Source organism: Leiobunum rupestre, chromosome 4, assembly GCF_980474605.1.
Source record: "Leiobunum rupestre chromosome 4, qqLeiRupe1.1.hap1, whole genome shotgun sequence".
NCBI classification, from domain to species: domain Eukaryota; kingdom Metazoa; phylum Arthropoda; class Arachnida; order Opiliones; family Sclerosomatidae; genus Leiobunum; species Leiobunum rupestre.
Window position 1 is genome coordinate 46,289,069 of NC_143387.1, and position 22,519 is coordinate 46,311,587.

The 22,519-nt window shown below is 36.6% G+C and overlaps 1 protein-coding gene across 1 annotated transcript in view; it reads left to right on the plus strand.

Moving 5' to 3' along the window:
• LOC149947989 (dipeptidyl peptidase 4-like) overlaps window positions 1–22,519 on the plus strand; it is a 49,719-nt gene that overhangs the window by 8,163 nt on the left and 19,037 nt on the right. Inside the window, exon 2 of the mRNA XM_090171004.1 lies at window positions 3,889–4,003. Within this exon, the coding sequence (XP_090027130.1) occupies window positions 3,889–4,003 (115 nt within the window). The remainder of the gene's footprint in view (window positions 1–3,888; window positions 4,004–22,519) is intronic.

The following is a 22,519-nucleotide window of genomic DNA, read 5'->3' on the forward strand; positions in this document are numbered from 1 at the left end:
ATAAATTGATTTCCAGCTTTGATTAGCGTAATCCAATATACACCGGATGCTTTGTAAGAGGTATATCCCCATTCGGTTTATTTGCTTATTTTAAATATTCAAAACTTATCGACAAGAGCACTAGGTGATGGAAAACATAAAATTGTAAGAGCTATGAGAACTTTCGAACTACACGAAAAACTAATTAAAACTCCCCGAAAATATTTGTTTTGTTGGTTAGCTACTTTTTCTCTTTCTCCCCTATGATGCTTTTCGGAAGAAGTACCACATATTTTACTCAAAATAGTTTATTTCTTCCAAAATGGTCTATTTTAGTTCGCGTAGTTCAAGGGCCGTTTCAATTTGACAAGTTTCACCCTCGAATGAAACCCACTAAACCACCCTAAGCAATCGTTTCGCGTCAAGGCATTTATTATCACATAATACTTTTAAAGAAGCCTATTTAAAAACGTTCCAACTGGCAACGCTGGCAAGAAGGACCAACGGGAAATAAAACTCTTATTATAAGGTAGAAACACGTTCATATTCTTACTTAAAGGTCGCGTACATCGCAGGGGAAACTCCATCGAAACAAGGACAGTAGATACAGGGACGAGAAAGCAGGAATTTTTTTTTCGATTTTAAACGTCTTCATATTCACGGGGAGTTAGATGTAAACAAACCGCAGCCATTGTTAAGACGTGGTTCACCATGGACCGTATTATTGTAGTTAGTTTTTACCATTTTGATGTTAAATTAAAAATAAAACTACGAGCGTAAATAAAAAAATGCCCATTTGTTTTGAACACTTAAGCCTCGTCAAGAGCCGCAAAAATTAGGTGACCGCCATTTTTTTTGTTTACAACTAACTCTCCTTGCGTTTAGGTCGTTTTAGGTAATATATTCCAACAGAGGCCGCCAATACACTTTCTCGTCCCTGTATCTACTGTCCTTGATCGAAATAAGAGTTCTTGGATACCCGAGAGAAAGCCAAAATGAACACTACGACGGTGCAAAATAAATCAGGAAAATATAAGCGTTGTTGGAAGAAAAATGTCCCTACTGTGGATATTAAGACACATAAAGCCTATTTACAACTAAATATCTACTCTGAATATAACGAAACACAACCCTATTTACAACCAAAGTGAAATATCGTTGAGTTATTAATATAAATATGCTGGCGAAAACCGCGCCAAACAAAATGAAATATTCGGAATGATAAAGCTTTTCAAAAATAGAGGATACTTTTAAAAGGATAAAACATTTATCTTGCAAACAAATAATCCAAGCCGGTGGAAATGTTTATGCAATTTGGGAGGTGGAGTGGTTCGCCCAGCTGTTGGCGCGAACAGAAAAAACAATGGTAATGGCGTTGGGACGGTAACCCAAAGGTCGTAGGTTCGATTCCTGCCCGAGCTGATATGATTTTTCTCAGTCACTCTGGTATGGAACAATACGCGGAGGTATTCCTTGGTTTAAATGAAACTTCTAAGAAAAAACAAATGTTTTGAAACGATAGTTAAGTGTAGGGAGGCTAGTGGTTATCTGTGGCGGTTCAATTTCCCTCGTATCGCTGTTAAAAGGGCCGCATCATTTAGACAAATAGAACAACTAAAGTTAGAGAGTTCGAATTTTGAATATTCTCAACCTTTTTCAGTATGTATTTATTGAAACCCAAAATTTAACTAGCCCAGAGCTTTAAAACCTAATCGCCCGTATATGAGAGACGAAATTTTGTAAAAGGATTTGCGTGAACTGAAACTTTCCGTATTATAATCAAATATAACGCGGACACCCGTTACCAATTGAGGAATTGTTGACGCACGCGCGCGAGTAGGTTCATTATAGCGACTCGGCGATTTTCCTGAAAGTTCATTGACGAGACTGACAATTTCTTCCGAGAAATTGAGAGCGTCAGGACACGGAGAGCCGTCGTATCTTTTGGTTGCTCGCGAGGAAGTCTCCAATTTGACAACCGCAACTCAAACAAAAAGTAACATTTCGCGTCGTCGTTAAGCGTTTCGCGCCCACGGACCGGATGTCATCCTGACGAGTTGGTTAATAATATAGTTCCCTCCTCCTCCGCAGCCTCCCTTTCGATCATAGTTCTTTTGGACGGTGGCTGGGCTCACCTCTCCTCGCATTCTCATCCCTATCTGTTGCTTAGCAACCCTTTAAACATCGATTTCTCTCTTCTATTCAATCCGAGCCCTTTTCCTCCGGCTTCCAAGAACCTCGCGTTCGCTGCTCTTGCCAGGGCTCCCGCTTATCTGGCGCCGAAAGTACTTAAACCGGAGCGCGTCATAACCGAAACCTATTGGGACGCCTGCCCTAGGATTATTATTATTATTATTATTATTATTATTATTGAGAGGCCAGACTTTTAAATGGCCTTTACGGAATTTCAACCACGCCGAAATTTATTTTTCCCCGGTGAAACCATCAGTTTCACTTCATTCGCCTAATTTCTGTTACTTTTCCACTACCTACCAGCATCTTCGCTTTTTCGTCATCCCCTTTATCGAACGCCTATTAAGCAAATAAATTTAGTTATTTCGAATAACTTTAAATAACCATCTCGATTTATTTTTTAATAAAAGCTTTTTTCCAAGCATTAAACTACGCGAAAGTTTCGTGAATTTTAAATAGTTTACTGGAGGCCTCATTAGCTTAGTTCGAATTCGCCAAATCTGAAAATATTCTACTGGCTCGATAAAAGACGAAAAATATTTTATTCTTATCTTCCGTTTTTCAGCAAGTTTGGTCCCAGTTAGACGATAAATGTAAATTTCGCCCGTAATCTTGGATCAATAATGTAATATATATAGGCACCGGAAAGGCTTGATTTGAATTAGAAAATCGTCACCATTTCCGCGCTGAGGATTTAATGACCCGATTTAATTTTATTACTCACTTGAGCCCAAAACATTTAGAACATAATATAAAATGTATAAAAATAGCCACTTATTTTCGCTACTATTAAATGTTAACGCCTTAAACCTTTATCAAAAAAATTAAATCAGTGATGGTCAAGCTATAGAAACGACTTCGCGAAAGGGTAATAGATTTAAGTCGACGGTAGTTTTGGGGCTTCGACCGCCATTTGCATAATTCGGTTATCAGCGCTTCCTTTCGAGTCACCAAGTTATAATAAAAGAACAGTTAACCTTTACTAGTTCGTCAACTCTTTTTGAAAAGGAAGTTAAAAACGCCACCTGATTCCGAAGTTCGGCGCCACAAAATGATGGTAGCGTGTGTTTGGGGCACACCGCGTTTGCGTAATGGGGAAAAAATCAAGTAAATGACTGGAGGCTTTTCAAAGAAAGCGCTTTGTTCAAAGGTTGCCAATTCAACTAATCGACGAAATGAGGTCGTTTAAGAAATTATGTGAAAGTGGGGCAGGCCCCGTTAAACCGCTTTGGGCATTTATCGTATTTTTCAAAAGGAAAATTAGAGCAAAAACCTTAGTCCTTCCATCAAATAAGCACTTACGAAAAACATTTCTGGAAACTGTTTAACACGAAAATGCTTTTGGGCCAGTTTATACCTCGTTTTCGCGTAGAATTTTGTCAAATTCTTTACGAGACTTTGCCAGCTATTAATAGGTGGGTTAGGTTCCCCACTGGCTGTTGTCACGTAAAATATCGGTGTCCTTCAAATGACCTTGCGCAAATTTTAGCGGACTATTAGATTTCACCAAGTAAACGCGTAGTTAACGCTGATACATTTACGAGTTAGTTCCGAAACGGAAACGTAAGAACTATATTCAATCGCATCATGTCTGTAGTTACGGGAATTGTTGGTTATATTGTCTCATTGACGTCCAAAACGCGCAAAGAGAGTGTATGATTGTTGAAAGCGTACTGCCACTTTTTAAGAAAGTAACTTTTTTTTCTCTTTGGACAGGAGGAATCGTTGCCTTCCATAGATGAACGGAACTGGAGAGGAATTGGCATTTCCCTCGTAGTCATCGTGTCCATCTCATCCTTGATCGCTTTGGCCATCTTGCTTCTTTCTCCTAGTAAGTACACTGCTTATTGTTTTAATTTTGAACTTCCCGGGTTTCTGTTGACGACCTGTAGCTAGTGACGGATTAGGCAAGGGGATGTATTTTGTGGTGGGTTTCGCGCCTATGAGTTAAATTACACATTTTGTGGTTTCCTAGTTTTCATAATGAAATATGCGCTTTTGGTAGTCTAGGTAGTTTACACGATTTCGGCAGTTTCAGATGTTTCTGCATACTGGGCGGGTTCGGTTGTTTCTGAATATTGGGAAATTTTGGTTGTTTCTGAATATAGGGAAGTTTCGGTTGTTTCTGAATTTTGGTCAGTTAATGTGGTTTCTGAAATTTGTGCAGTTAATGTGGTTCCTAAATTTAGGGCAGTTAAGGTGGTTTCTGAATTTTGTGCAGTTAATGTGGTTTCTGAATTTTGAGCACTTATGGTGTCTTAAATTTTGAGCAGTTAAGGTGGCTTCTGAATTTTGGGCACTTATGGTGGTTTCTGAAGTTTGGGCAGTTAAGGTGGTTTCTGAATTTTGGGTAGTTAATGTGGTTTCTGAATTTTGGGTAGTTAATGTGGTTTCTGAATTTATTGCAGTTAAAGTGGTTCCTAAATTTAGGGCAGTTAAGGTGGTTTCTGAATTTTGAGCAGTTAAGGTGGTTTCTGAAGTTTGGGCAGTTAAGGTGGTTTCTGAATTTTGGGTAGTTAATGTGGGTCTGAATTTGGTGCAGTTAATGTGGTTTCCGAATTTTTGGCAGTTAATGTGGTTCCTAAATTTAGGGCAGTTAATGTGGTTTCTGAATTTTGTGCAGTTAAAGTGGTTTCTGAATTTTGAGCACTTATGGTGTCTTAAATTTTGAGCAGTTAAGGTTGTTTCTGAAATTTGGGCAGTTAAGGTGGTTTAGGAATTTTGGGTAGTTAATGTGGTTTCTGAATTTTGTGCAGTTAAAGTGGTTTCTGAATTTTGAGCAGTTAAGGTGGTTTCTGAAGTTTGGGCAGTTAAGGTGGTTTCTGAATTTTGGGCAGTTAATGTGTTTTCTGAATTTTGGGCAGTTAAGGTGGTTTCTGAATTTTGGGCAGTTAAGGTGGTTTCTGAATTTTGTGCAGTTAAGGTTGTTTCTCAATTTTGAGCACTTATGGTGGCTTAAATTTTGACCAGTTAAGGTGGCTTCTGAATTTTGGGCAGTTAAAGTGCTTTCTAAATTTTTGGATAAATGTTTGGTAGTATCAGATTTTCGAATGTTTTCTGTGGTTTCCCGCGCTTTCTGACTATTGGGCGAGTTTGTCGATTATTAAAGATTGGACTTTGACGGGCGAATCAACATTTTGGAGGGTTACGCGTTATTAGAATTTCGGAAAGGAAACGAATGAATTTATTGAAATTCCGAGAACATGGGAGCCAGTTAAAGCGATATCTATCTCTTTGATTAACCACGAAATTATTATTAACTACGCAATTGTAGGTATTATTAACTCGGTTTACAGTGGCCGATGTTTTTCATTGTTTCTCCAAACGTCGCTAGGGGGCGATAACAAATCTTTGTAAGCTCTAAACAAGTTAATTTCAAGAACTAAAAATCATCGATGCAGCGCTGTCACCCGAGGCCCAAAATTAATTTTAATCTGATTTTGAAACCAAGCCGTTTTCAGAATATGAGGCCCTGAGCACCAACTCGATAAGCTAATAGGTAAATTCGACACTGTGTACAAACGGAGAAACCTATCCAAACATATATTTAGAAACTTTCTGAAAGTTTAAATAACCCCTAAGGTTAAGCTTCCCCGAAATCATGTACTCTTTGACAAGGCTCAGTTTGAGCACATATTATACAATATGTTTAACACTTAATTATTTGGTAATCTAATGGGAAATACGTTGCTAAAGAAGTCTATCACGTCGACTTAAGTACCAGCTTGCTGTCTCTGGCGCGTAAAACGCATCGCGTATGCATAATACGGTTTGTGATGAGAGTAATTAATCAAAAGGCCATGGCTGACAGAAGGTGCCCCGTGTATGCTTAGTCACGGCTTGAAAAGCCCGACTTTCCCAGACAATCTTTAGTTTCCCGACTGGGCTTATCCGGAAATTAGCATTTTAAACAGAAACATCAGCTTTAAAATATACATGTTTTATAGCGTCTGTTAGAAACTTTACCCCCGCAACAGTTTCTTCTTCAATGAAAATAGTTTCTATCGATCCTGTATTTAAAACTGAATTCTCTAAGTAATAGTTTTAATAATAATCAGCTAGGCTAACACCCAAAGCACCACCTTAGGCCTAAGTCATGAAGCGACTTTTAAAGCCATTAATTCAGGTGGCCTGGTTACAACGCGTAGGAGGGTGGTGGCAAGCCCTCAATGCCACGCTAGCCAACAGCTCCCTACACTAACTATTACCGTTAACCTCAAAAAGTTTTTATGGAAGGGGAAACCGAAGACCTGGGGGGAAAACCCCTTTAACCAGTGGGGAGAGAATTTGAAAACTCAACGCGTAAGGAGTTCTTCCGTGTTTTCACCCAGTGCCACAAGTTGGGATCGAACCCGGCTCCTCTTGTTGCGAGGCGAAAGTGCTAACCACTCCGCCGATAAAGTCTTCTTCTTTCATTGTTTCTATTACGTCACGGTACAAGTCTACGAGCGCGCGCTACAGTCTCGAGGAATATAGCTTTATCTAGAGCGCGTGCAAATTGCTCGTGTGAATAAAGCTGGGTCTTGTGACGTAAGAGATATATTTTAACAAGTTGGGCAAGACCAATTTCTATTGTTTATAAAATCAAAGATAATTTAAACTCGTACCCTAGATTCGAAATCACTCTCTCGCGCGTTGCCGATAGCGTTTACCCACTTCCCGCCGGAACTCAAAAACAATTCGCTCCATGGCTTGCGCCTTACCGCAAACACGGCCAACTTCGATCACGCGCTGCCACGCTATATAGCGCGGCAGCGCGTGATCGAAGTTGGCCGTGCCGCAACCGATGGAGCCCGATTTTTCTGAGGTCACGTGCCGGAAAAGGGTAAACGCTTCGTAACAAAACCGTCAATGGGAAAGCTCTCAGTATTCGAATCTAGGGTACGAGTTTAAATTATCTTTGATAAAATCAACTATTAAAAACGTCGACTTTGAAATTAGGAATAGCTCTTTATATAAAATACGAGAGGTCACGTGATTACGTTAGATTCATCGTGCAGTTAAAGTTAGAGAGCGCGCGCATATTTTTGTTTTTGTTGAGCTCGCGGGAAAACGCGCGAGACCCTCTACACGGATATATTAGGAATCGCGCGCTCCAAATATTAACACTTTTTATACATGTATGCGTATATATTATTTTATAGAAAGAGCTATTGGATATCCGGTTAATATTAATAATAGTTAAGTCTGCTTGAAAAGTATTGAAAGCCATTTTCCAAGAGTAATAGCTCTTTCTATAAAATAATATATACGCATACATGTATAAAAAGTGTTATATTTTGGAGCGCGTGCTGCCTAATATATCCGTGTAGAGGGTCTCGTGCGTTTTCGCGCGAGCTCAACAAAACAAAAATATGCGCGAGCTCAACAAAACAAAAATATGCGCGCGCTCTCTAACTTTAACTGCACGACGAATCTAACGTAATCACGTGACCTATCGTATTTTATATAAAGAGCTATTTCAAGTTGCGGGAAATGCAAATATAATGTGAATATGAAATTTCGTATTCGCGATTTTAAAATTTTGCATTTCACTCGAAGTCTGTGAATTCCTAAAAAGGCGCTTTTTGAATATAGTAAAGCTAAATATTTGAGTTGAGCATTCTACAAAAAATTTTCAATGGTATAGAGAGTAAACATTTTTTAGAGGTTACTATAAAGAATTTATTCATTCCATTTATTTAAAGCGATGTGAAACCTACAGGGAGCTACGCGTAAATACAAGTAGCGCAGGGCATATGTTTCCCACTTCCCACTTACGACGTTAGCGTTTATCTAGGAGCAACAAACACAACACCCCACACAAGGAGAACGCAACCCGTCAAAAGTCTTGGATTTTCTTGTGTACGTTTTTCATTGGCTAGACGCTTTAGCGCCTGCTGCCGTCGGAAGGGGAAAATTCGGAAATTGTCTTCTCCCCCGCCCGTAAAACGTTCAGCGTAAAGGCTCGTGAAACTCGTCCAATGAAATTCGTACACAACCCTTCGTTAGCGTGTCTAAAGGCTAGCTGCGTTCTCCTTGTGTTTGTTGCTCCTAGGCGTTTATATAGTCTTAATGTATACAAAACTTAATATTGTTTGTCCGTGGAGGAACCCCCCGATGCGTCCGCTTCATTGTTTTTGCCGTAAAGAAAGCTTTTTTACGTCGCAAAAATAACACCCTATTGTTGTTTATCCTTTCTCCGACAAAATCCCGCGGTATAAATCAAAATCTTCTCGAGCCAAAACAAGGCGCTTAGTGAAAAAGGGCAGCTGTACGTATGCCCTTATGGCAGCTGCCCTCATTCTCGGCAGGCCGCGGATCTCGGAAGGTCAGTTCGAAATGTTTTATAATAAACCTAGAGGGCTCAATGAAACCCGGGCAATATCGTCATAGCAACTGTTGCCAAGTAACAGCGCGGAGACGGCGGCCAGCATCCGAAGAGAAAGAGGGGATTACCTGTTATAGCTTTACTGGGGAAATATATTGGACCTCGATAGCCCGGCCTTTCTACCGTCAAACCCGTTCATTTGGGATTTCCTTTGAACTTTTAAAAATAGACGCTTTATTCCCTCGAATTGAACCCGTAAAAGGAAATTTTGCAAGTTTTACAAAGTTGGTGATGGGCTCTTAACCAGTCGAATTCCGCTCTTTTCAAAGTCCGAGACTGCTTGTACCTCCAATTGAAAGGGACGGCTTTAGGCTATCGTATACTCTCGGACTATCGGGGTCGTCCGGTAATCGTTTCCCCGTTTTGGGGAAAACGGGTCTATCGGGAGGGTTTAGTTCCCTCCGCGTTGAATTTGGATGTAAGCGAAGATGACGAATCCGCTAATTATCCCAAGTCATGGTTCAGTAGAATAGGGAACGAGAAAATTTAAAGCCTCCTCTTAAATGGAATCCAAATACTGCCAAGATTAAGCGTAATTAAATAGCTTAATTTTTTATTTATTATTTTAATGGCTTGAACCTAATCGTCACGATAAACGGGAGCCAACGGTAAGTCACTTAAAGAAACGAAGAGCTAACTAAAAATTTTTACACCGAGTACTTGAATATTAAACTGACAAGGAGAGTACTCGAGGTGTTTATTGCCGATTTTGTTCAAAGTCGGGCGTAATGTAGACCTTTATGATAGATGAAATTTCCCCAAAGGAGACGTTGCACTACCCATTTGATTTGCCATGGCGACCGAAATTGTTTTGGACCACTTCAAACAAAAAATCTTCATTTAAAAAAGCATGGGATTTTCGGGGTTTAACGAAAATGTTTCAAAAACATTTTAAATAACGAAATGGTTAATTTGGACCACATTTAAGTAAATTTCACCAAGTTTGGGTAGATTGGAACATTTTTGGGGTAAAATTATAACAATTTTTGGGTAAAATAAGGAAAAAATCTTATTTTTGTTTTGAGTGGTCAAAAACATTTTAGGTTGCCATGGCAAATCGAATGGGTAGTGCAACGTCTCCTTTTGGAATATTTCATATCTCATATAGGTCTACATTACGCCCGACTTTGAACAAAATCGGCAATAAACACCTCGGGTACTCTCCTTGTAAGTACAGCCTTTTGAAATGCAAAATTGGTAATACGTGACGTAATAACTTTAGTACATTCAAAGCTACAGCTTATAGTGACCAATGAGTAATGAAATTATATATTTCCACCGATTTTTTTGGTCTAAGAGCTATCGCTATCAAAGCAGTTTGAGGCCGTTTTAGTATATTTGTATATTTTACGTAGACGGAAGCTATTAATATTTTTGGACGAACTGTATTAAATATTATTTGAATAATTCCACAAATGATGAAAAAGTTCGCGTCGTAATTTTTAACTTTATAGACTATAATGCCCAACTTTAATGCGATTTTATGGCCAAAGATAACGTCAACTTTTCTCTCGCCACCATATATTAGGAGGGATTTCCATTCCCGAATGTGTTTTTTTTTGCACCAAATATTGATAGGCTTTTCGCGGCAGTAACTCACGAAGGCAAAAGCCACTCGCATTGAAAAGTTTCCGGCATTAAGAACTGCCTAAATCGTCTGATAAATGTGTTACTTCGAAAAACCACGGTGTTCGAAGAACGGGGAACGGTGCGCCGTAATGGCGCCTTCTCCTTAATACATCCGCTTTCCGAACATTATACACACTAGATGGCAACAATATCTTTCGTGGCGTTGTTCTGATCAAACGCGATTTTATTTTCCTTTCCTGGAGAAAATTTAATAAAATAAAGCGGTAAAAGATTTTCAGTCGTAAAGTCTCGAAGTATATGTATTAACTCTGACAGGGCGATTCAGACGGCTCGTGGACTAGTGATTAAAATAATTTACGCATTAGATTTATCTCTATATAAATTTATGGTCCGCGAGAACTATATACACTTAACTGTCAACCACACCACCCGCCCAAAAATACCAAATTCCTTCTTCTATTAAAAAACATAAAGTTTGAAAAACGAAAGCGGTATCTATAAATACGTAAATTAATATTTGGCTCGATTAGAAAGGTTAAAAACAAAACACAAATAGTATTATCAAGAAATGGTTTTTGTATAGTAAACTAAAATTTAGTCGAACCTGCTATACTGTGATACAACTATCGGCAATACGCATTCAAGTGTCGATTAGATACACATAAAAACTGGGGCTGAACTGTTGTTCATTTCAGCATTACTTACAAAATAGCCTGTTTTTTAAATTTTATTACTGTCGCTTCATATGTATCTTTTTTTTGTGGAATTCTGTTTTTTTATTTTCGTTTTTCGGGCACTATAATAATAATAATAATAATAATCAGCTAGGCTAATACCCAAGGCACCACCTTAGGCCTAAGTCATCAATTAATATTAATGTAAATAGTTTCTTTTGTTTCGAGCGTTATAGTATCTTTTGTATCGCGTATCAGGGCCCAATAAGTGTACAGCTTTTTAATCCTAAATTAAAACATTATTATTATTATTATATTATTTAACAGTAAAGCCACCATTTTTCAAGATGGCGGCATAAGCGAAAGAACTAGAATTAAATAGCCCAAAAATAGATGGGAAACTGAAAAATTAACTCTCAATTTAATCTAAGTCAAAGTGTAAAATGACTTAACTAAAAATAAAAGTACTACCCGAGGTGTAACTCACCGATTTTGTTTAAACTCGGGAGTTAAGTAGATTTTCATATAACTCAAAAAACGCTAAAGGGAAATGTTGCTACGGGCTTTAGTTTTGCCATGGAAGCCGAAAACGTTTTTGAAAAGTAAAATAGAACATTTCTCTATGTAAATTAACATGGGAAAAATCTAACCAACTTTTGTTTTTTTTTTATAAAAAATTTTTCTTGAAAATTTTTTAATATTTCGTAGAATCTGGAATTTTCCCATGTTAATTTAAATAGAGAATACTAAAAATACGCTATAATGAAGCTTAAAAATAATAATCTACATTAAATATTTATTGATCACTTTGAAATTTACGCAATGCACATTTCTAAATTGGATTAATATAACAAGCGTAGAAACCTTCTGGAATTCCACAGAAAATAGGCGATTTACCGGAAATTAGTGCTAGTATCTTTCCGCCAAATGTACTATATATTTTGCCTTTCTTAACCCGCAACTGAGTATAAATATTTTGTCTATATCAGATTAAATCTCATCATTTAGTTCTAGTTTTGTTACACGTTTTCATGGCCATACGCGAGAAGAATAGTTTAATTAAGAAATACCTTAGGGCAACGCGTCAAAGGAAGCCGTAGGTTTTTCCGCTTTGAAATATAAAGTCACCGGAAATTCAAATGTTATTTTACAAAAGCCGAGTATACAAAACTGGTATATTCCCAAAAAGGAAACAGCTCTATCGCACAAATTTCCTTTTCCCACGTGTGATGGTTTCTGACTCGCTACCTTCCAAAACTAGAAAACATGGCTATTTCCTATAGCGTTGGCCTTTTAAAGAAAACTGAATTTCTTGACCAAAGACCAATTTCTGTTTTATATGTAAATAGAAACATTACCTGAGATTTTCGGCCAAAAGAGAGATATATGAATATTTTATTTTATTCGCCGTTTCGTTTGGCAGCTATTTTTATAGAAGCCAAATCGGGGTCCTTTATTCGACTTAATGCTGATATTTAGAATATAAAGTACGAACCGCGCTACTGAGGATAACTAGTACGTTCATTAATTACGCGTATTTTGGTACAAACGTATACTTGTCATAGAAATGTTCTACATTTTTATTTTAACGTCTCAATGTTGCTAAGTATAGCCCGCGTTTTGGAAATTAACGATGGTTTCGACTAAAGATACGCTAGTAAAAAGGACGCATCAAGCTCGCATTTAATTCAATTACAAATCATTTTGGGAGCGGCGAATGAGAGAAAAAAGGCAGGTTTCCAAATATTAATGACGCTGGTAGATGCATTCGTCAAACCGTTGGCACCTAAGCCAGCGCAACTTCCCCTCAAACGAACGGTACCGTCCCGCGTTAACCCACTAAAGCGAGGCATTGAAGTAGCAACGTTGCAATTTCCGCGATGCAGTGCTAATCCATTTTTTGGTCTCGTTCCTCGCGTGTAATAAAGAGCATTTCGGAGTTTGCCTCATATTTGTTTTCCTTTTTCCCCGAAATTCGCTTCGGAAGTCATTTATCCCCGTCAGCGGCGACGATACGCTTATAACGAGCAGTTGTTAAATTTACCTAATGACTTTTCCATGTAGCGACAAAATGACTGTGACCCACATTAAATTTACTTCATAATGCGCTGAACATTTTTCGCGGAGAATTTACGGAAAATGAAACACCACGATACAGCGAAATATGCTTTCATTTGTGTCCAAAAATTGGGCATTCTTCGTTGTCTATGGACGTCCACATTAATCTATTTCAACCCAAGTATCAGAAAATTCGCAAAAATAAAAAGATAATTTATTTCCATTAGGCGTACATTTCCAAATTGTATATCATAACATCTCTATATATGAATAATGGAGTATTTTTTTAAATTCATTTATTTTGTATGAACGTTATTTCATTGACGAAAATTCCCGATGAACTGGAAATAATTATTATTCAATAAAGAAAGTTAATTGAAGCTTGATTTTTCCAATCCTTACCTTGTTATTTGTCTTTCTCAGAAAATTTCAAAGATAGGCAATAGCTTCCACTGGGTGAAAACTCGGAACAACTCCTTCCGCGTTGAGTTTGCAAGTTCTCTCCCCACTGGTTTAAGGGGTTTTCCCCCGAGTTCTTCAGTTTCCCCTTCCATAAAAACTTGTTGGGGTTAACGGTAATAGTTAGTGTAGGGAGCTGTTGGCTCGATCGCGTGGCATGCAGGGCTTGCCACCACCCTCCCACGCATTGTAACCCGGCCACCTGAATTAAAGGCTTCAAAAGGGAATATAATATAATCTGCCAAGAAATATTTATGGAAGACCCCTTCATTTTTTTAAATTTTCCTGTACAGTGGCGCCAACAAATACCTGAGGTTATATTCCCTTTAAATATAAAAAATTATTATGTTTTCGGCAAGATTTTACCACGGTTTATATATTTACACAGATTAGACTACTTCGGCTCAGAGATGGACGCTTATGAGCTACTCCCGCGTTTAGAGAATTTAAAAAAATCTACTTCGCACCAACAGCGCCGGCTTGTGTAAAGTTTCTGAACTATAATCAACTCAGGGGCGGATCCATAGGGGGGGGGCGATGGAGGCGATCGCCCCCCCTTAGAATACTTGAAAAAACATAACAATTTTGGAAGTTATTGAACTATATTTATTTGGTGAAAGACAATTTATAACACAAATTCTAGTTGTAGAAAGTACTTCGTGTAAGCAAACGAAAATGAGAGCTCCACGTTACATTTTCATGCTCCATATAGGCTTCGAGCTTAGAAACGATAGCGCCATCTACTTTAATACCTGCCAACTAAATTTGTGAAGAAATAGCAGACGACTTTTGAATGCCCATGATCGCCCCTCCTTACTTGATGGCCTGGATCCGCTCCTATCATCTATTGTTAAAATAATATTTTAAATTTAAATGTATCGTAGATAATTAATACATTTTAAAATACATATTATCAAATTATAAATACGGTAGCTCATTAGTGTATTTATAATTAAAAATTATTAAAATTTAATTTATAATAAATTAATTAGTACGGTTTATATACATTAGAGGGCGTACCAGTAGCATAGTAGAAAAAAGGGTTGATTGTCAGAAGAACTTAAGAGCTCAAAACGCTAGCACGTATGAAGGTACAAGTAGTCTAACCTGTGTAAATATATAAACCGTGATTTTACTAATCGTTGTTAGACGACAAAGCATCTGGTAATTTTTAAAAGATTTAGGTAATAAGGTAAAACTAGAGAAAAACATTGTTTTTGGATAAATTTCTTTAATCTGAAGTACAAAATGGAACAAATAACGAGAAGTGAAAAGGTCAAAGACGAAAATAGAAAACAAAAGCTTCTGGGATCGGGAACCTTTCACGCGCATCTAATGATTGGGAACTTTTTAAAAATTAGGAACTACTAAATTGTCCCACTAGTATTTGATACTACGAAATGGCGGGTTCCCCCCCCCCCCCGCCACGGCAGCAAACGACGAAGCTGAGTATTCATCTTCGTTAAAATGGTGTGTCAGCGGAATCGAGATTTTTTATTTCGAGATTTCAGTGATTCATTTTTTCTTTTGGAGCAGATATTTTTACCTCTCTGAGGGGACTTTGCACCCTAGGAGGGGTTATACAACCACCGTGTCTGTTTGTCTGTCTGTCTGTGGGTGGGTGGGTCTGTCTGTCTGTCAGGCCTGCGAACGCGTTCGCATTTTCAGGGCAAAGGGTAATCACTGCGTACCCAGTTTCTTAGAATCAGGGAAAATGTTTTTCCAAAAGCGCCCTCTTTTTGTCATTGGGTGTAGTATAATTTTTTAATCGGCCGGGATTCGAAACCGAGCCCTCTTGCACGACAGGTGAGCGTTCTACCGCAGAACCACGGATGCAGTTACGCTTCTCTGAAAATTAAAAACTCTTCCGAGGAGAGGTATATTTTGGCTTGCCAACTTGTTTTCTTTCTAGCCCACACGTCGTTTTTCTTCTTCTTTCGAAATGGCGGCTATGACGGATTAAGAAGGGAACCGCGCGAAATCCTAATTTCCGTTCAAACCGAATCGCGGGCGAACTTATCGGAAATTATGAGAAATTGGCCCGCGAAAGAAAAGAAATTTGCCAGAAATTAGGCGAGGAATCGTAAATTCTCGCAACGCGACTCGGCCCAAATCTAATTGGGCGAAAATATAGAATTCTAGAGCGGCGGTCGCCTCAGTTCCGCTCCTTGCGAGGCTAAGATTCGATTTGGAAAAGGCGGAGAACGGGTCTAGCGTCACTAACGTTCGCCTCGCGATGGTCAATGCCTAAAAATAGAATTCCCCTTCGCCAGCAAAAATAGTAAAAGCTGCCTAAGAAAGAGATTATTAAATTTCAAACAGTTGGAAAGAGACTTCTCCGTTAGCGCTTTACATTTTAGTAATGACAATTAACAAAGCGCGTAACGCGTTATTTAACGTACGACACTCGAAATGATTTTTAACAACTCAAATAATCCCTCTGACATCTCATTTCGATTCCCCGAAGAAGTCTGGATTATAAAATAATTGTCGTTCCGCTCTAACAAGGAGACATCCCGAAGTGTAACCCACCGATTTTGTTCAAACTCGGGGGATTGGTAGACTTTCATGTAACTTGAAAAATCCTAAAGGGAATTTATTCAATGGGCAACCGTTTTGCCATGGCAACGAAAATTTTTTTTGACAACAACAAATTTAAATTTTCCCATTGAAAATAACATGGGATTCTGAACGATTCCTAGTGAAAAATTTTAACAAATTTCAAAATTTCGAAAATGACAAAAATAGAAAAAATAGATATAAATTGCCAAAAAAAAAACATCAAAACTGATCAACTTTTGATCAATTTGAGGTCAAAATCCCATGTTATTTTCAATGGGAAAATTTAATATTTTGTGTTGTCAAAAACATTTTTCGTTGCCATGGCAAAACGGTTCCCCATTGAATAAATTCCCTTTAGGATTTTTTAGTGTTGTAAGTCGGAAAATTTTCCGCGGAAAATTACCGAGGCCTTTTTTCCGGAAAATTTTCCGTATTTTTCCGAAAAATATTAAAAACGTTTTCATTCCATGATTTGTCTAATATATTGTTTGCAAATTTAAATAAAGCGGCATTTTCACCCCATTTTTTCTAATCTAAAAGTAAAACTAAACCTATAGACTAGTTTAAACTGGTTGAAATGTTTTGTAGTATGTTTACTGATATTAGTCATTTTTATATTATATTTTCCGCAATTCGGAAAATTTTCCGGAAAATTTTCTGGAAAATTTTCCGCATTTTATTTTTCCGGAAAATTAACAACCCTAGGATTTTTCATGATACGTGAAGGTCTACCAATCCCCCGAGTTTGAACAAAATCGGTGGGTTACACTTCGGGATGTCTCCTTGTAAGAACCGTATACTTTCTCAGGGTTCTGTACATCAAAATTCACTGACGTATATTCCGCCGCGGAAACTAAGTCTAGCGCAGCGTGTATAACGATATAGATCAGCAACGAAAGATCTTCCGCTCATCAATCACCTCAAAACCTCACTCGGTGTTTTCTAAATAAAAGACGGGATATCGCGGTGAGGATTTCGCGTTAGGGTTTAGTATATGGCGTTTGATATAATTACTTATCGATTCTTTCGCGAAATAAGAACTGACAAATTGGCCAACGCCGCGGAAAATATATTTCCGCCGACTCCGAGAGTGTAACTTTCGTTACCGTGACGAAAACTCGGAGTGCGCGAAGCTATTACTCGGTGGCTTAGACCCCGGCGAAAAGCGACAAAAAATTTCCCACTTATCCGATCTGTTTGATTGAGAACGGAAGTAATGGCGAAAGGCGTTCTTGTTATCGGACTCGTTAAGAGCGCGCTTTTCCCGCTCGGACGCGACACTATAAATAAAGCGACGCTCCCGAGCTTTCTCGTAAAAGCCTAGTTCCCACTTAGCGAAAAAAACAATTTTCGCGCTGAAAATTGACGCTCGCGAATAAAACTTGCGATTTTTTTCAAATTCGCCGCTAAAATCGCGTCTCCGCGGTATCTAGCGAATGTTCTATTTTTTGACGTCCACACCTTGGCAATAAAAAGCTTCAGCCGATCAGAAAACGCGTTCCCTCGATCTATTCCGCTCCCGTCCGTCACTTATTAGGCCTAGGTCTTTAGAAAAGCGGCTCAGCCAACTTGACCAAGATACTGAAGTAAAGGTAATTATCACGCGAATATAATCGTTTATTTATTGAAATTATCAACAGGAACATCCATTTGGTTCATTTTGAACTGATGTTTTATGTTAGGCCTAAAACATTACTAAAAACCCGCACACGTGAGTTGTTTTCAGCGTTTTAAAATTTTCGCGCTAAAGTGAGAACCGCTTCCCCAGCGACCGAAAAAAACGCGTCTTTTTTCATTACGCGAAAATTTTATTCGTCTCGAAAATTCGGCAAGTGGGAACTAGCCTTAATGGCTATCGCGCGATACTCGTCGAACTCGAGGAGCTAAAATATATACGAAACGTAATGTACTAAGCGAAGAAAAAAACTTTGTTTTGATAACTAATGGACGAAAAAAGAGTGTAGAGTCGCCGCGAAGGAAGTAATGGAATTATTCTGGAATGAAACTCTTTCGAGATTTATCTGTTTGCGCGCCTTCCAATCGAATAAGTTTAGTTTACAATGGGTTTAAACTACTTCATTCTGATATATAGTCAAATTCCAATATATAACTCGTCTCCGTTTTGCATATGAGGCAGTTGAAGTCTCGTTACTAAGATGAATTTAATGCGTTATTAATAGAGTTGTAAATCGGAAAATTTTCCAGAATATTACCAAAGGGTTTTTACGGAAAATTTTCCAGAATATTACCAAAGTGTTTTTACGGAAAATTTTCCAGAATATTACCAAAGTGTTTTTACGGAAATTTTCCATAATATTACCAAAGTGTTTTTACGGAAAATTTTCCAGAATATTACCAAAGGGTTTTTACGGAAAATATTCCAGAATATTACCAAAGGGTTTTTACGGAATATTTTCCAGAATATTACCAAATTGTTTTTACGGAAAATTTTCCAGAATATTACCAAAGTTTTTTTACTGAAATTTTCCAGAATATTACCAAAGTGTTTTTTCGGAAAATTTTCCAGAATATTACCAAAGGGTTTTTACGGAAAATTTTCCAGAATATTACCAAAGTGTTTTTACGGAAAATTTTCCAGAATATTACCAAAGTGTTTTTACGGAAAATTTTCCAGAATATTACCAAAGTGTTTTTACGGAAAATTTTCCAGAATATTACCAAAGGGTTTTTACGGAAATTTTCCAGAATATTACCAAAGGGTTTTTACGGAAATTTTTCCAGAATATTACCAAAGTGTTTTTTCGGAAATTTTCCAGAATATTACCAAAGTGTTTTTACGGAAAATATTCCGTATTTTTTCGAAAAAAAGGTAAAAAGGTTTTTAATCCCTTATTAGCCTAATTTTTTTCGCAAATTTAAATTTCGCGGCATTTTCGCCTCATTTTTTCGAATCCCAAAGTTAATCTGAACCTCTAGACTAGTCTAGAATAAAAACCCTTTAAAAGTAATAAATGTTTTTATTTTTCCGGAAATGTTTCCGCATTTAATTTTACCGGAAAATAAACAACTCTAGTTATAATTTTCTCGATTTTTATATATCTTAAGCTAATCGGATTACGCGTAGTATTTTCTGCCAGATCAACAATTCCTATTAAATAAGGCCGCTTGTTAATGTAAAATTCAATATTTAAAATTTATCCGGTTTAGTAAAATTAAAAATAATAATAAATTTGCAAATCCGTTTATGAATTATAAAAAAGGCAATCCGCGATAATTTCCCTCCAAATATTTAATGAATCGGAAACGTTTGAGGAAGTTTTTAGTTATTGGGAAAATGAATTATGCAAAATCTTTATTTAGTTTCCGCAAGAAGGATTATTTGAAAAAGGAATAAATTTGGCGCTACAGAGACGAATTTTCATTGTATAGGCTTCTCAAATAAATATACCTTTAATTTTAAAACTGTGCACTTACCGTCATTTCGTCTACCAGACAAAATAGGGTTTTTGCCTTTTTTAAATAAAAATATAAATTTATTTGACTTAAATTAGTGTTGTTAATTTTCCGGAAAAATAAAATGCGGAAAAATTTCCAGAAAATTTTCCGCAAATCGGAAAAATAAAAAAATTGAAAAAAATTACTTTTTAAGGGTTTTTAATGTTTTTAAATTTTTATCGATATAAAATGTCTAATATCAGTAAACATACTACAAAACATTAATAGTGTTACATTGATAATCAATTTAAACTAGTCTAGAGGTTTAGTTTTACTTTTAGATTCGAAAAAATTGTGCGAAAATTCCGCTTTATTTAAATTTGCAAACAGTATATTAAACTAATCATGGAATTAAAACTTTTTTTATTTTTTTCGGAAAAATACCGAAAATTTTGCGGAAAAAAGGCTTCTGTCATTTTCCGGAAAATTTTCCGACTTACAGCACTATTTTATACGTTTGATATAGTTGCTTCATTTTGGATAGTTTATAATTCGACAGCGTTCCAAAAATTTCAACTTGACGTTTCCAGTTACTAAACAAAATCAAAATCGGGGCATTCCGAGGTTTGATATCAATTGTATCGGCACGAGATGATAGAAAGATGATATTTCCTTCCATACCCAGGATGGCATTTTGAACATCATTGCTAAAAGCTATAAGGTTTTCCAATACAACACTGGTGGTCCATTTGTCTCGGAGTTCCATTTTCTCATCTAAATTTAATTAATTTTTTAGTTTTAACAAATTGTTAAAACTTTAAAGCCTTTTCCTACCCAATTAATGAATAATTTTCGCAAATTTGCAATGTCAACTGAAATTAAAATTAGTATTTGAAATTTATAACGCTCTTAATTGACACTGCTAAAGAAACAATTTTAATAAATACATCAAATTGTTTTAAATCTTACGACTAGTATTATAAAATATTTTCTAGCTGATATACCCGAACGTTCTACCTATCGCAATATGTTTATTGATTTTATACCTTTATTTCGGGAGCAAGAGAAATAAAAAGCTATAAGCTAAAACAAATGCTAGGGAGATTTATCGATGTTTTTGGTCTCTATTAGGCTGGACTGGAACTCGGAAGAAGCGTAGAAACCAATCGAGAGGCCCGGCATTATTATTATTCCAAAACCCTTCGCATTCAATCAACGCAGTTGACGCGTGCATGTTCCTTCTCATCGATTTAGCAATCAACGAATCTCCTTCCTACAGGCAAAAACTTCATATACCGATTACGTTCGTCGTATTCGCCATTTTTTAAATTTAGAAATAAGGGGTTACGAAGTAATTGGATAATATTATAGAACAGGTCGCGACTAAATTGTCCGTAATATTATAAATTGCTTACGAGCTACGCTTATTCATAAAATTTCGCCGAACACGCGCTTAATTATCGGAATTGGTATTTTTTCTTTCAATTCTATACGAAATGATCGTTAATTTAATCGAAAAGCTTAATTTTCTTAGGTCTCTACGAACATCTTTGATTAAATTTCCCGAATATTTTTTAGACTTTGTTCGAACTGATTTAATTCCGTAAATATCCAATTGTTTTCTTTCGCGGGAGTAAAAAGTGGTCGTAAGGTTGTCGAATAAGGAAGCGATAGTACGACAATGTAGAATATAAATTGCCTCATTTAGTTAACAAAGGAATCTGAATATTCCGTTTCCCGTTGAATATAAAAGGTGGAAGCTGTAGTGGTCGGGGAATTGCTTCTGTTCTACGCCTCAATCCAATTCGGCTTCGTACAAATAAAGAGGAACTGAACTCCCACGTTGCTTTGTGACCATTTAACATAGTCGTTCACGAATTCCAACGATCACCTTTTAATCTTCAGAACTAATCACTTCCAACCGCTTCTCGGATCACGGTTGCGTTATTGGAACCGAATTAAGAATTACGATAGATCAAACATCAGATATCCGCATTTACGTTCCGAGTTTATCAGATCATTTGATTTAGTTCGAACATGCAAACCAGGTAATTTTGTAATCCTCGGCTTGAAAAGGGACCACGGTCCGAAAGCTCGCCCATGTAAATAAAAATATATAAATTTTAGCCATGAAGTATCCAGTCTTTTTATTACGTAATTTTATTTTATTTTTAATCTGAATTATTCGTAAACCTATAGTTTTATAGAAGTTGAGCAGATTTCAGATGCATTAAGGTTATCAATTTTACATTTCCCCCGATTAAATAAATTTCGGAATTTTAATTTCTGTTTATTTTGATTAGATATAAACTAAATGTAGAGGAGATGGGCCAGACAAATAAAATAAAAATTGTACAACAGATTTCTGATTGCCAAAGATATCCGCCGATTTCTAAAGATTTCTTTCGATTCCTAGTGATTTTATGATTCATAATCTGATTTTTAAGATATGCATTAAAGATTTCCCAAATTTTAGGAACTTTTCTGATTATTTTTGATTTTATAAGATTATTTTCGATTCCTATTTTAAATTTCTTAAGATTTAGAAATCTTTTCGGAAATTTTATAGATGTTTGTAATTTAAGATTTATCTAGTGGCTGGCCCCTCGTGTAGAAGAGATTTATAATTGCAGATCAATTCAGATGGGTTACTTCGGAAAATTAAATTTTAAATCAGATTCTGGGTGAGGGGAATATAAAAGATTAACCTGATATGACTAACAGATTACCTTCAGATATCTGAAAATTCAGGCTGGAATGACCTGTTGGCCATCGGAAGCATTAGTTTAACCTCTCTGCTCTCTTCATTTAAAAGCTAATTATTGAATTATTAAATTAACAAATTGATCGTTTTATTTTCTATACAAATACTTTTTAAACACGTTATTTTATTAAAGATCTTAGTTAAAATATCTTATTAGATTTCATGTTGTACTAAATCAAGAATGTATTTAAGTACACCTAGCTTTAGCCACACTGGTTTAAACGAACGCTTAAACCATGGTTTAAACTAAGGGGTTTAAATATTTTGGTTGTTTATAATATTGCAACGATTTACTCTAAATTATTTCTAATTATTTGTACATTTTCTTACCAAAACAATACGAAACTAAAACAAAAACGTCTTCTCGGCCAAAATATTTTTATTTCATCGAAACTAAAACTAAACTTCGTTTCTAGCGAGACCTTTGTAATGTTCAAAACCGGAAATAAATCTACAACAACACTTTTTAAAGCG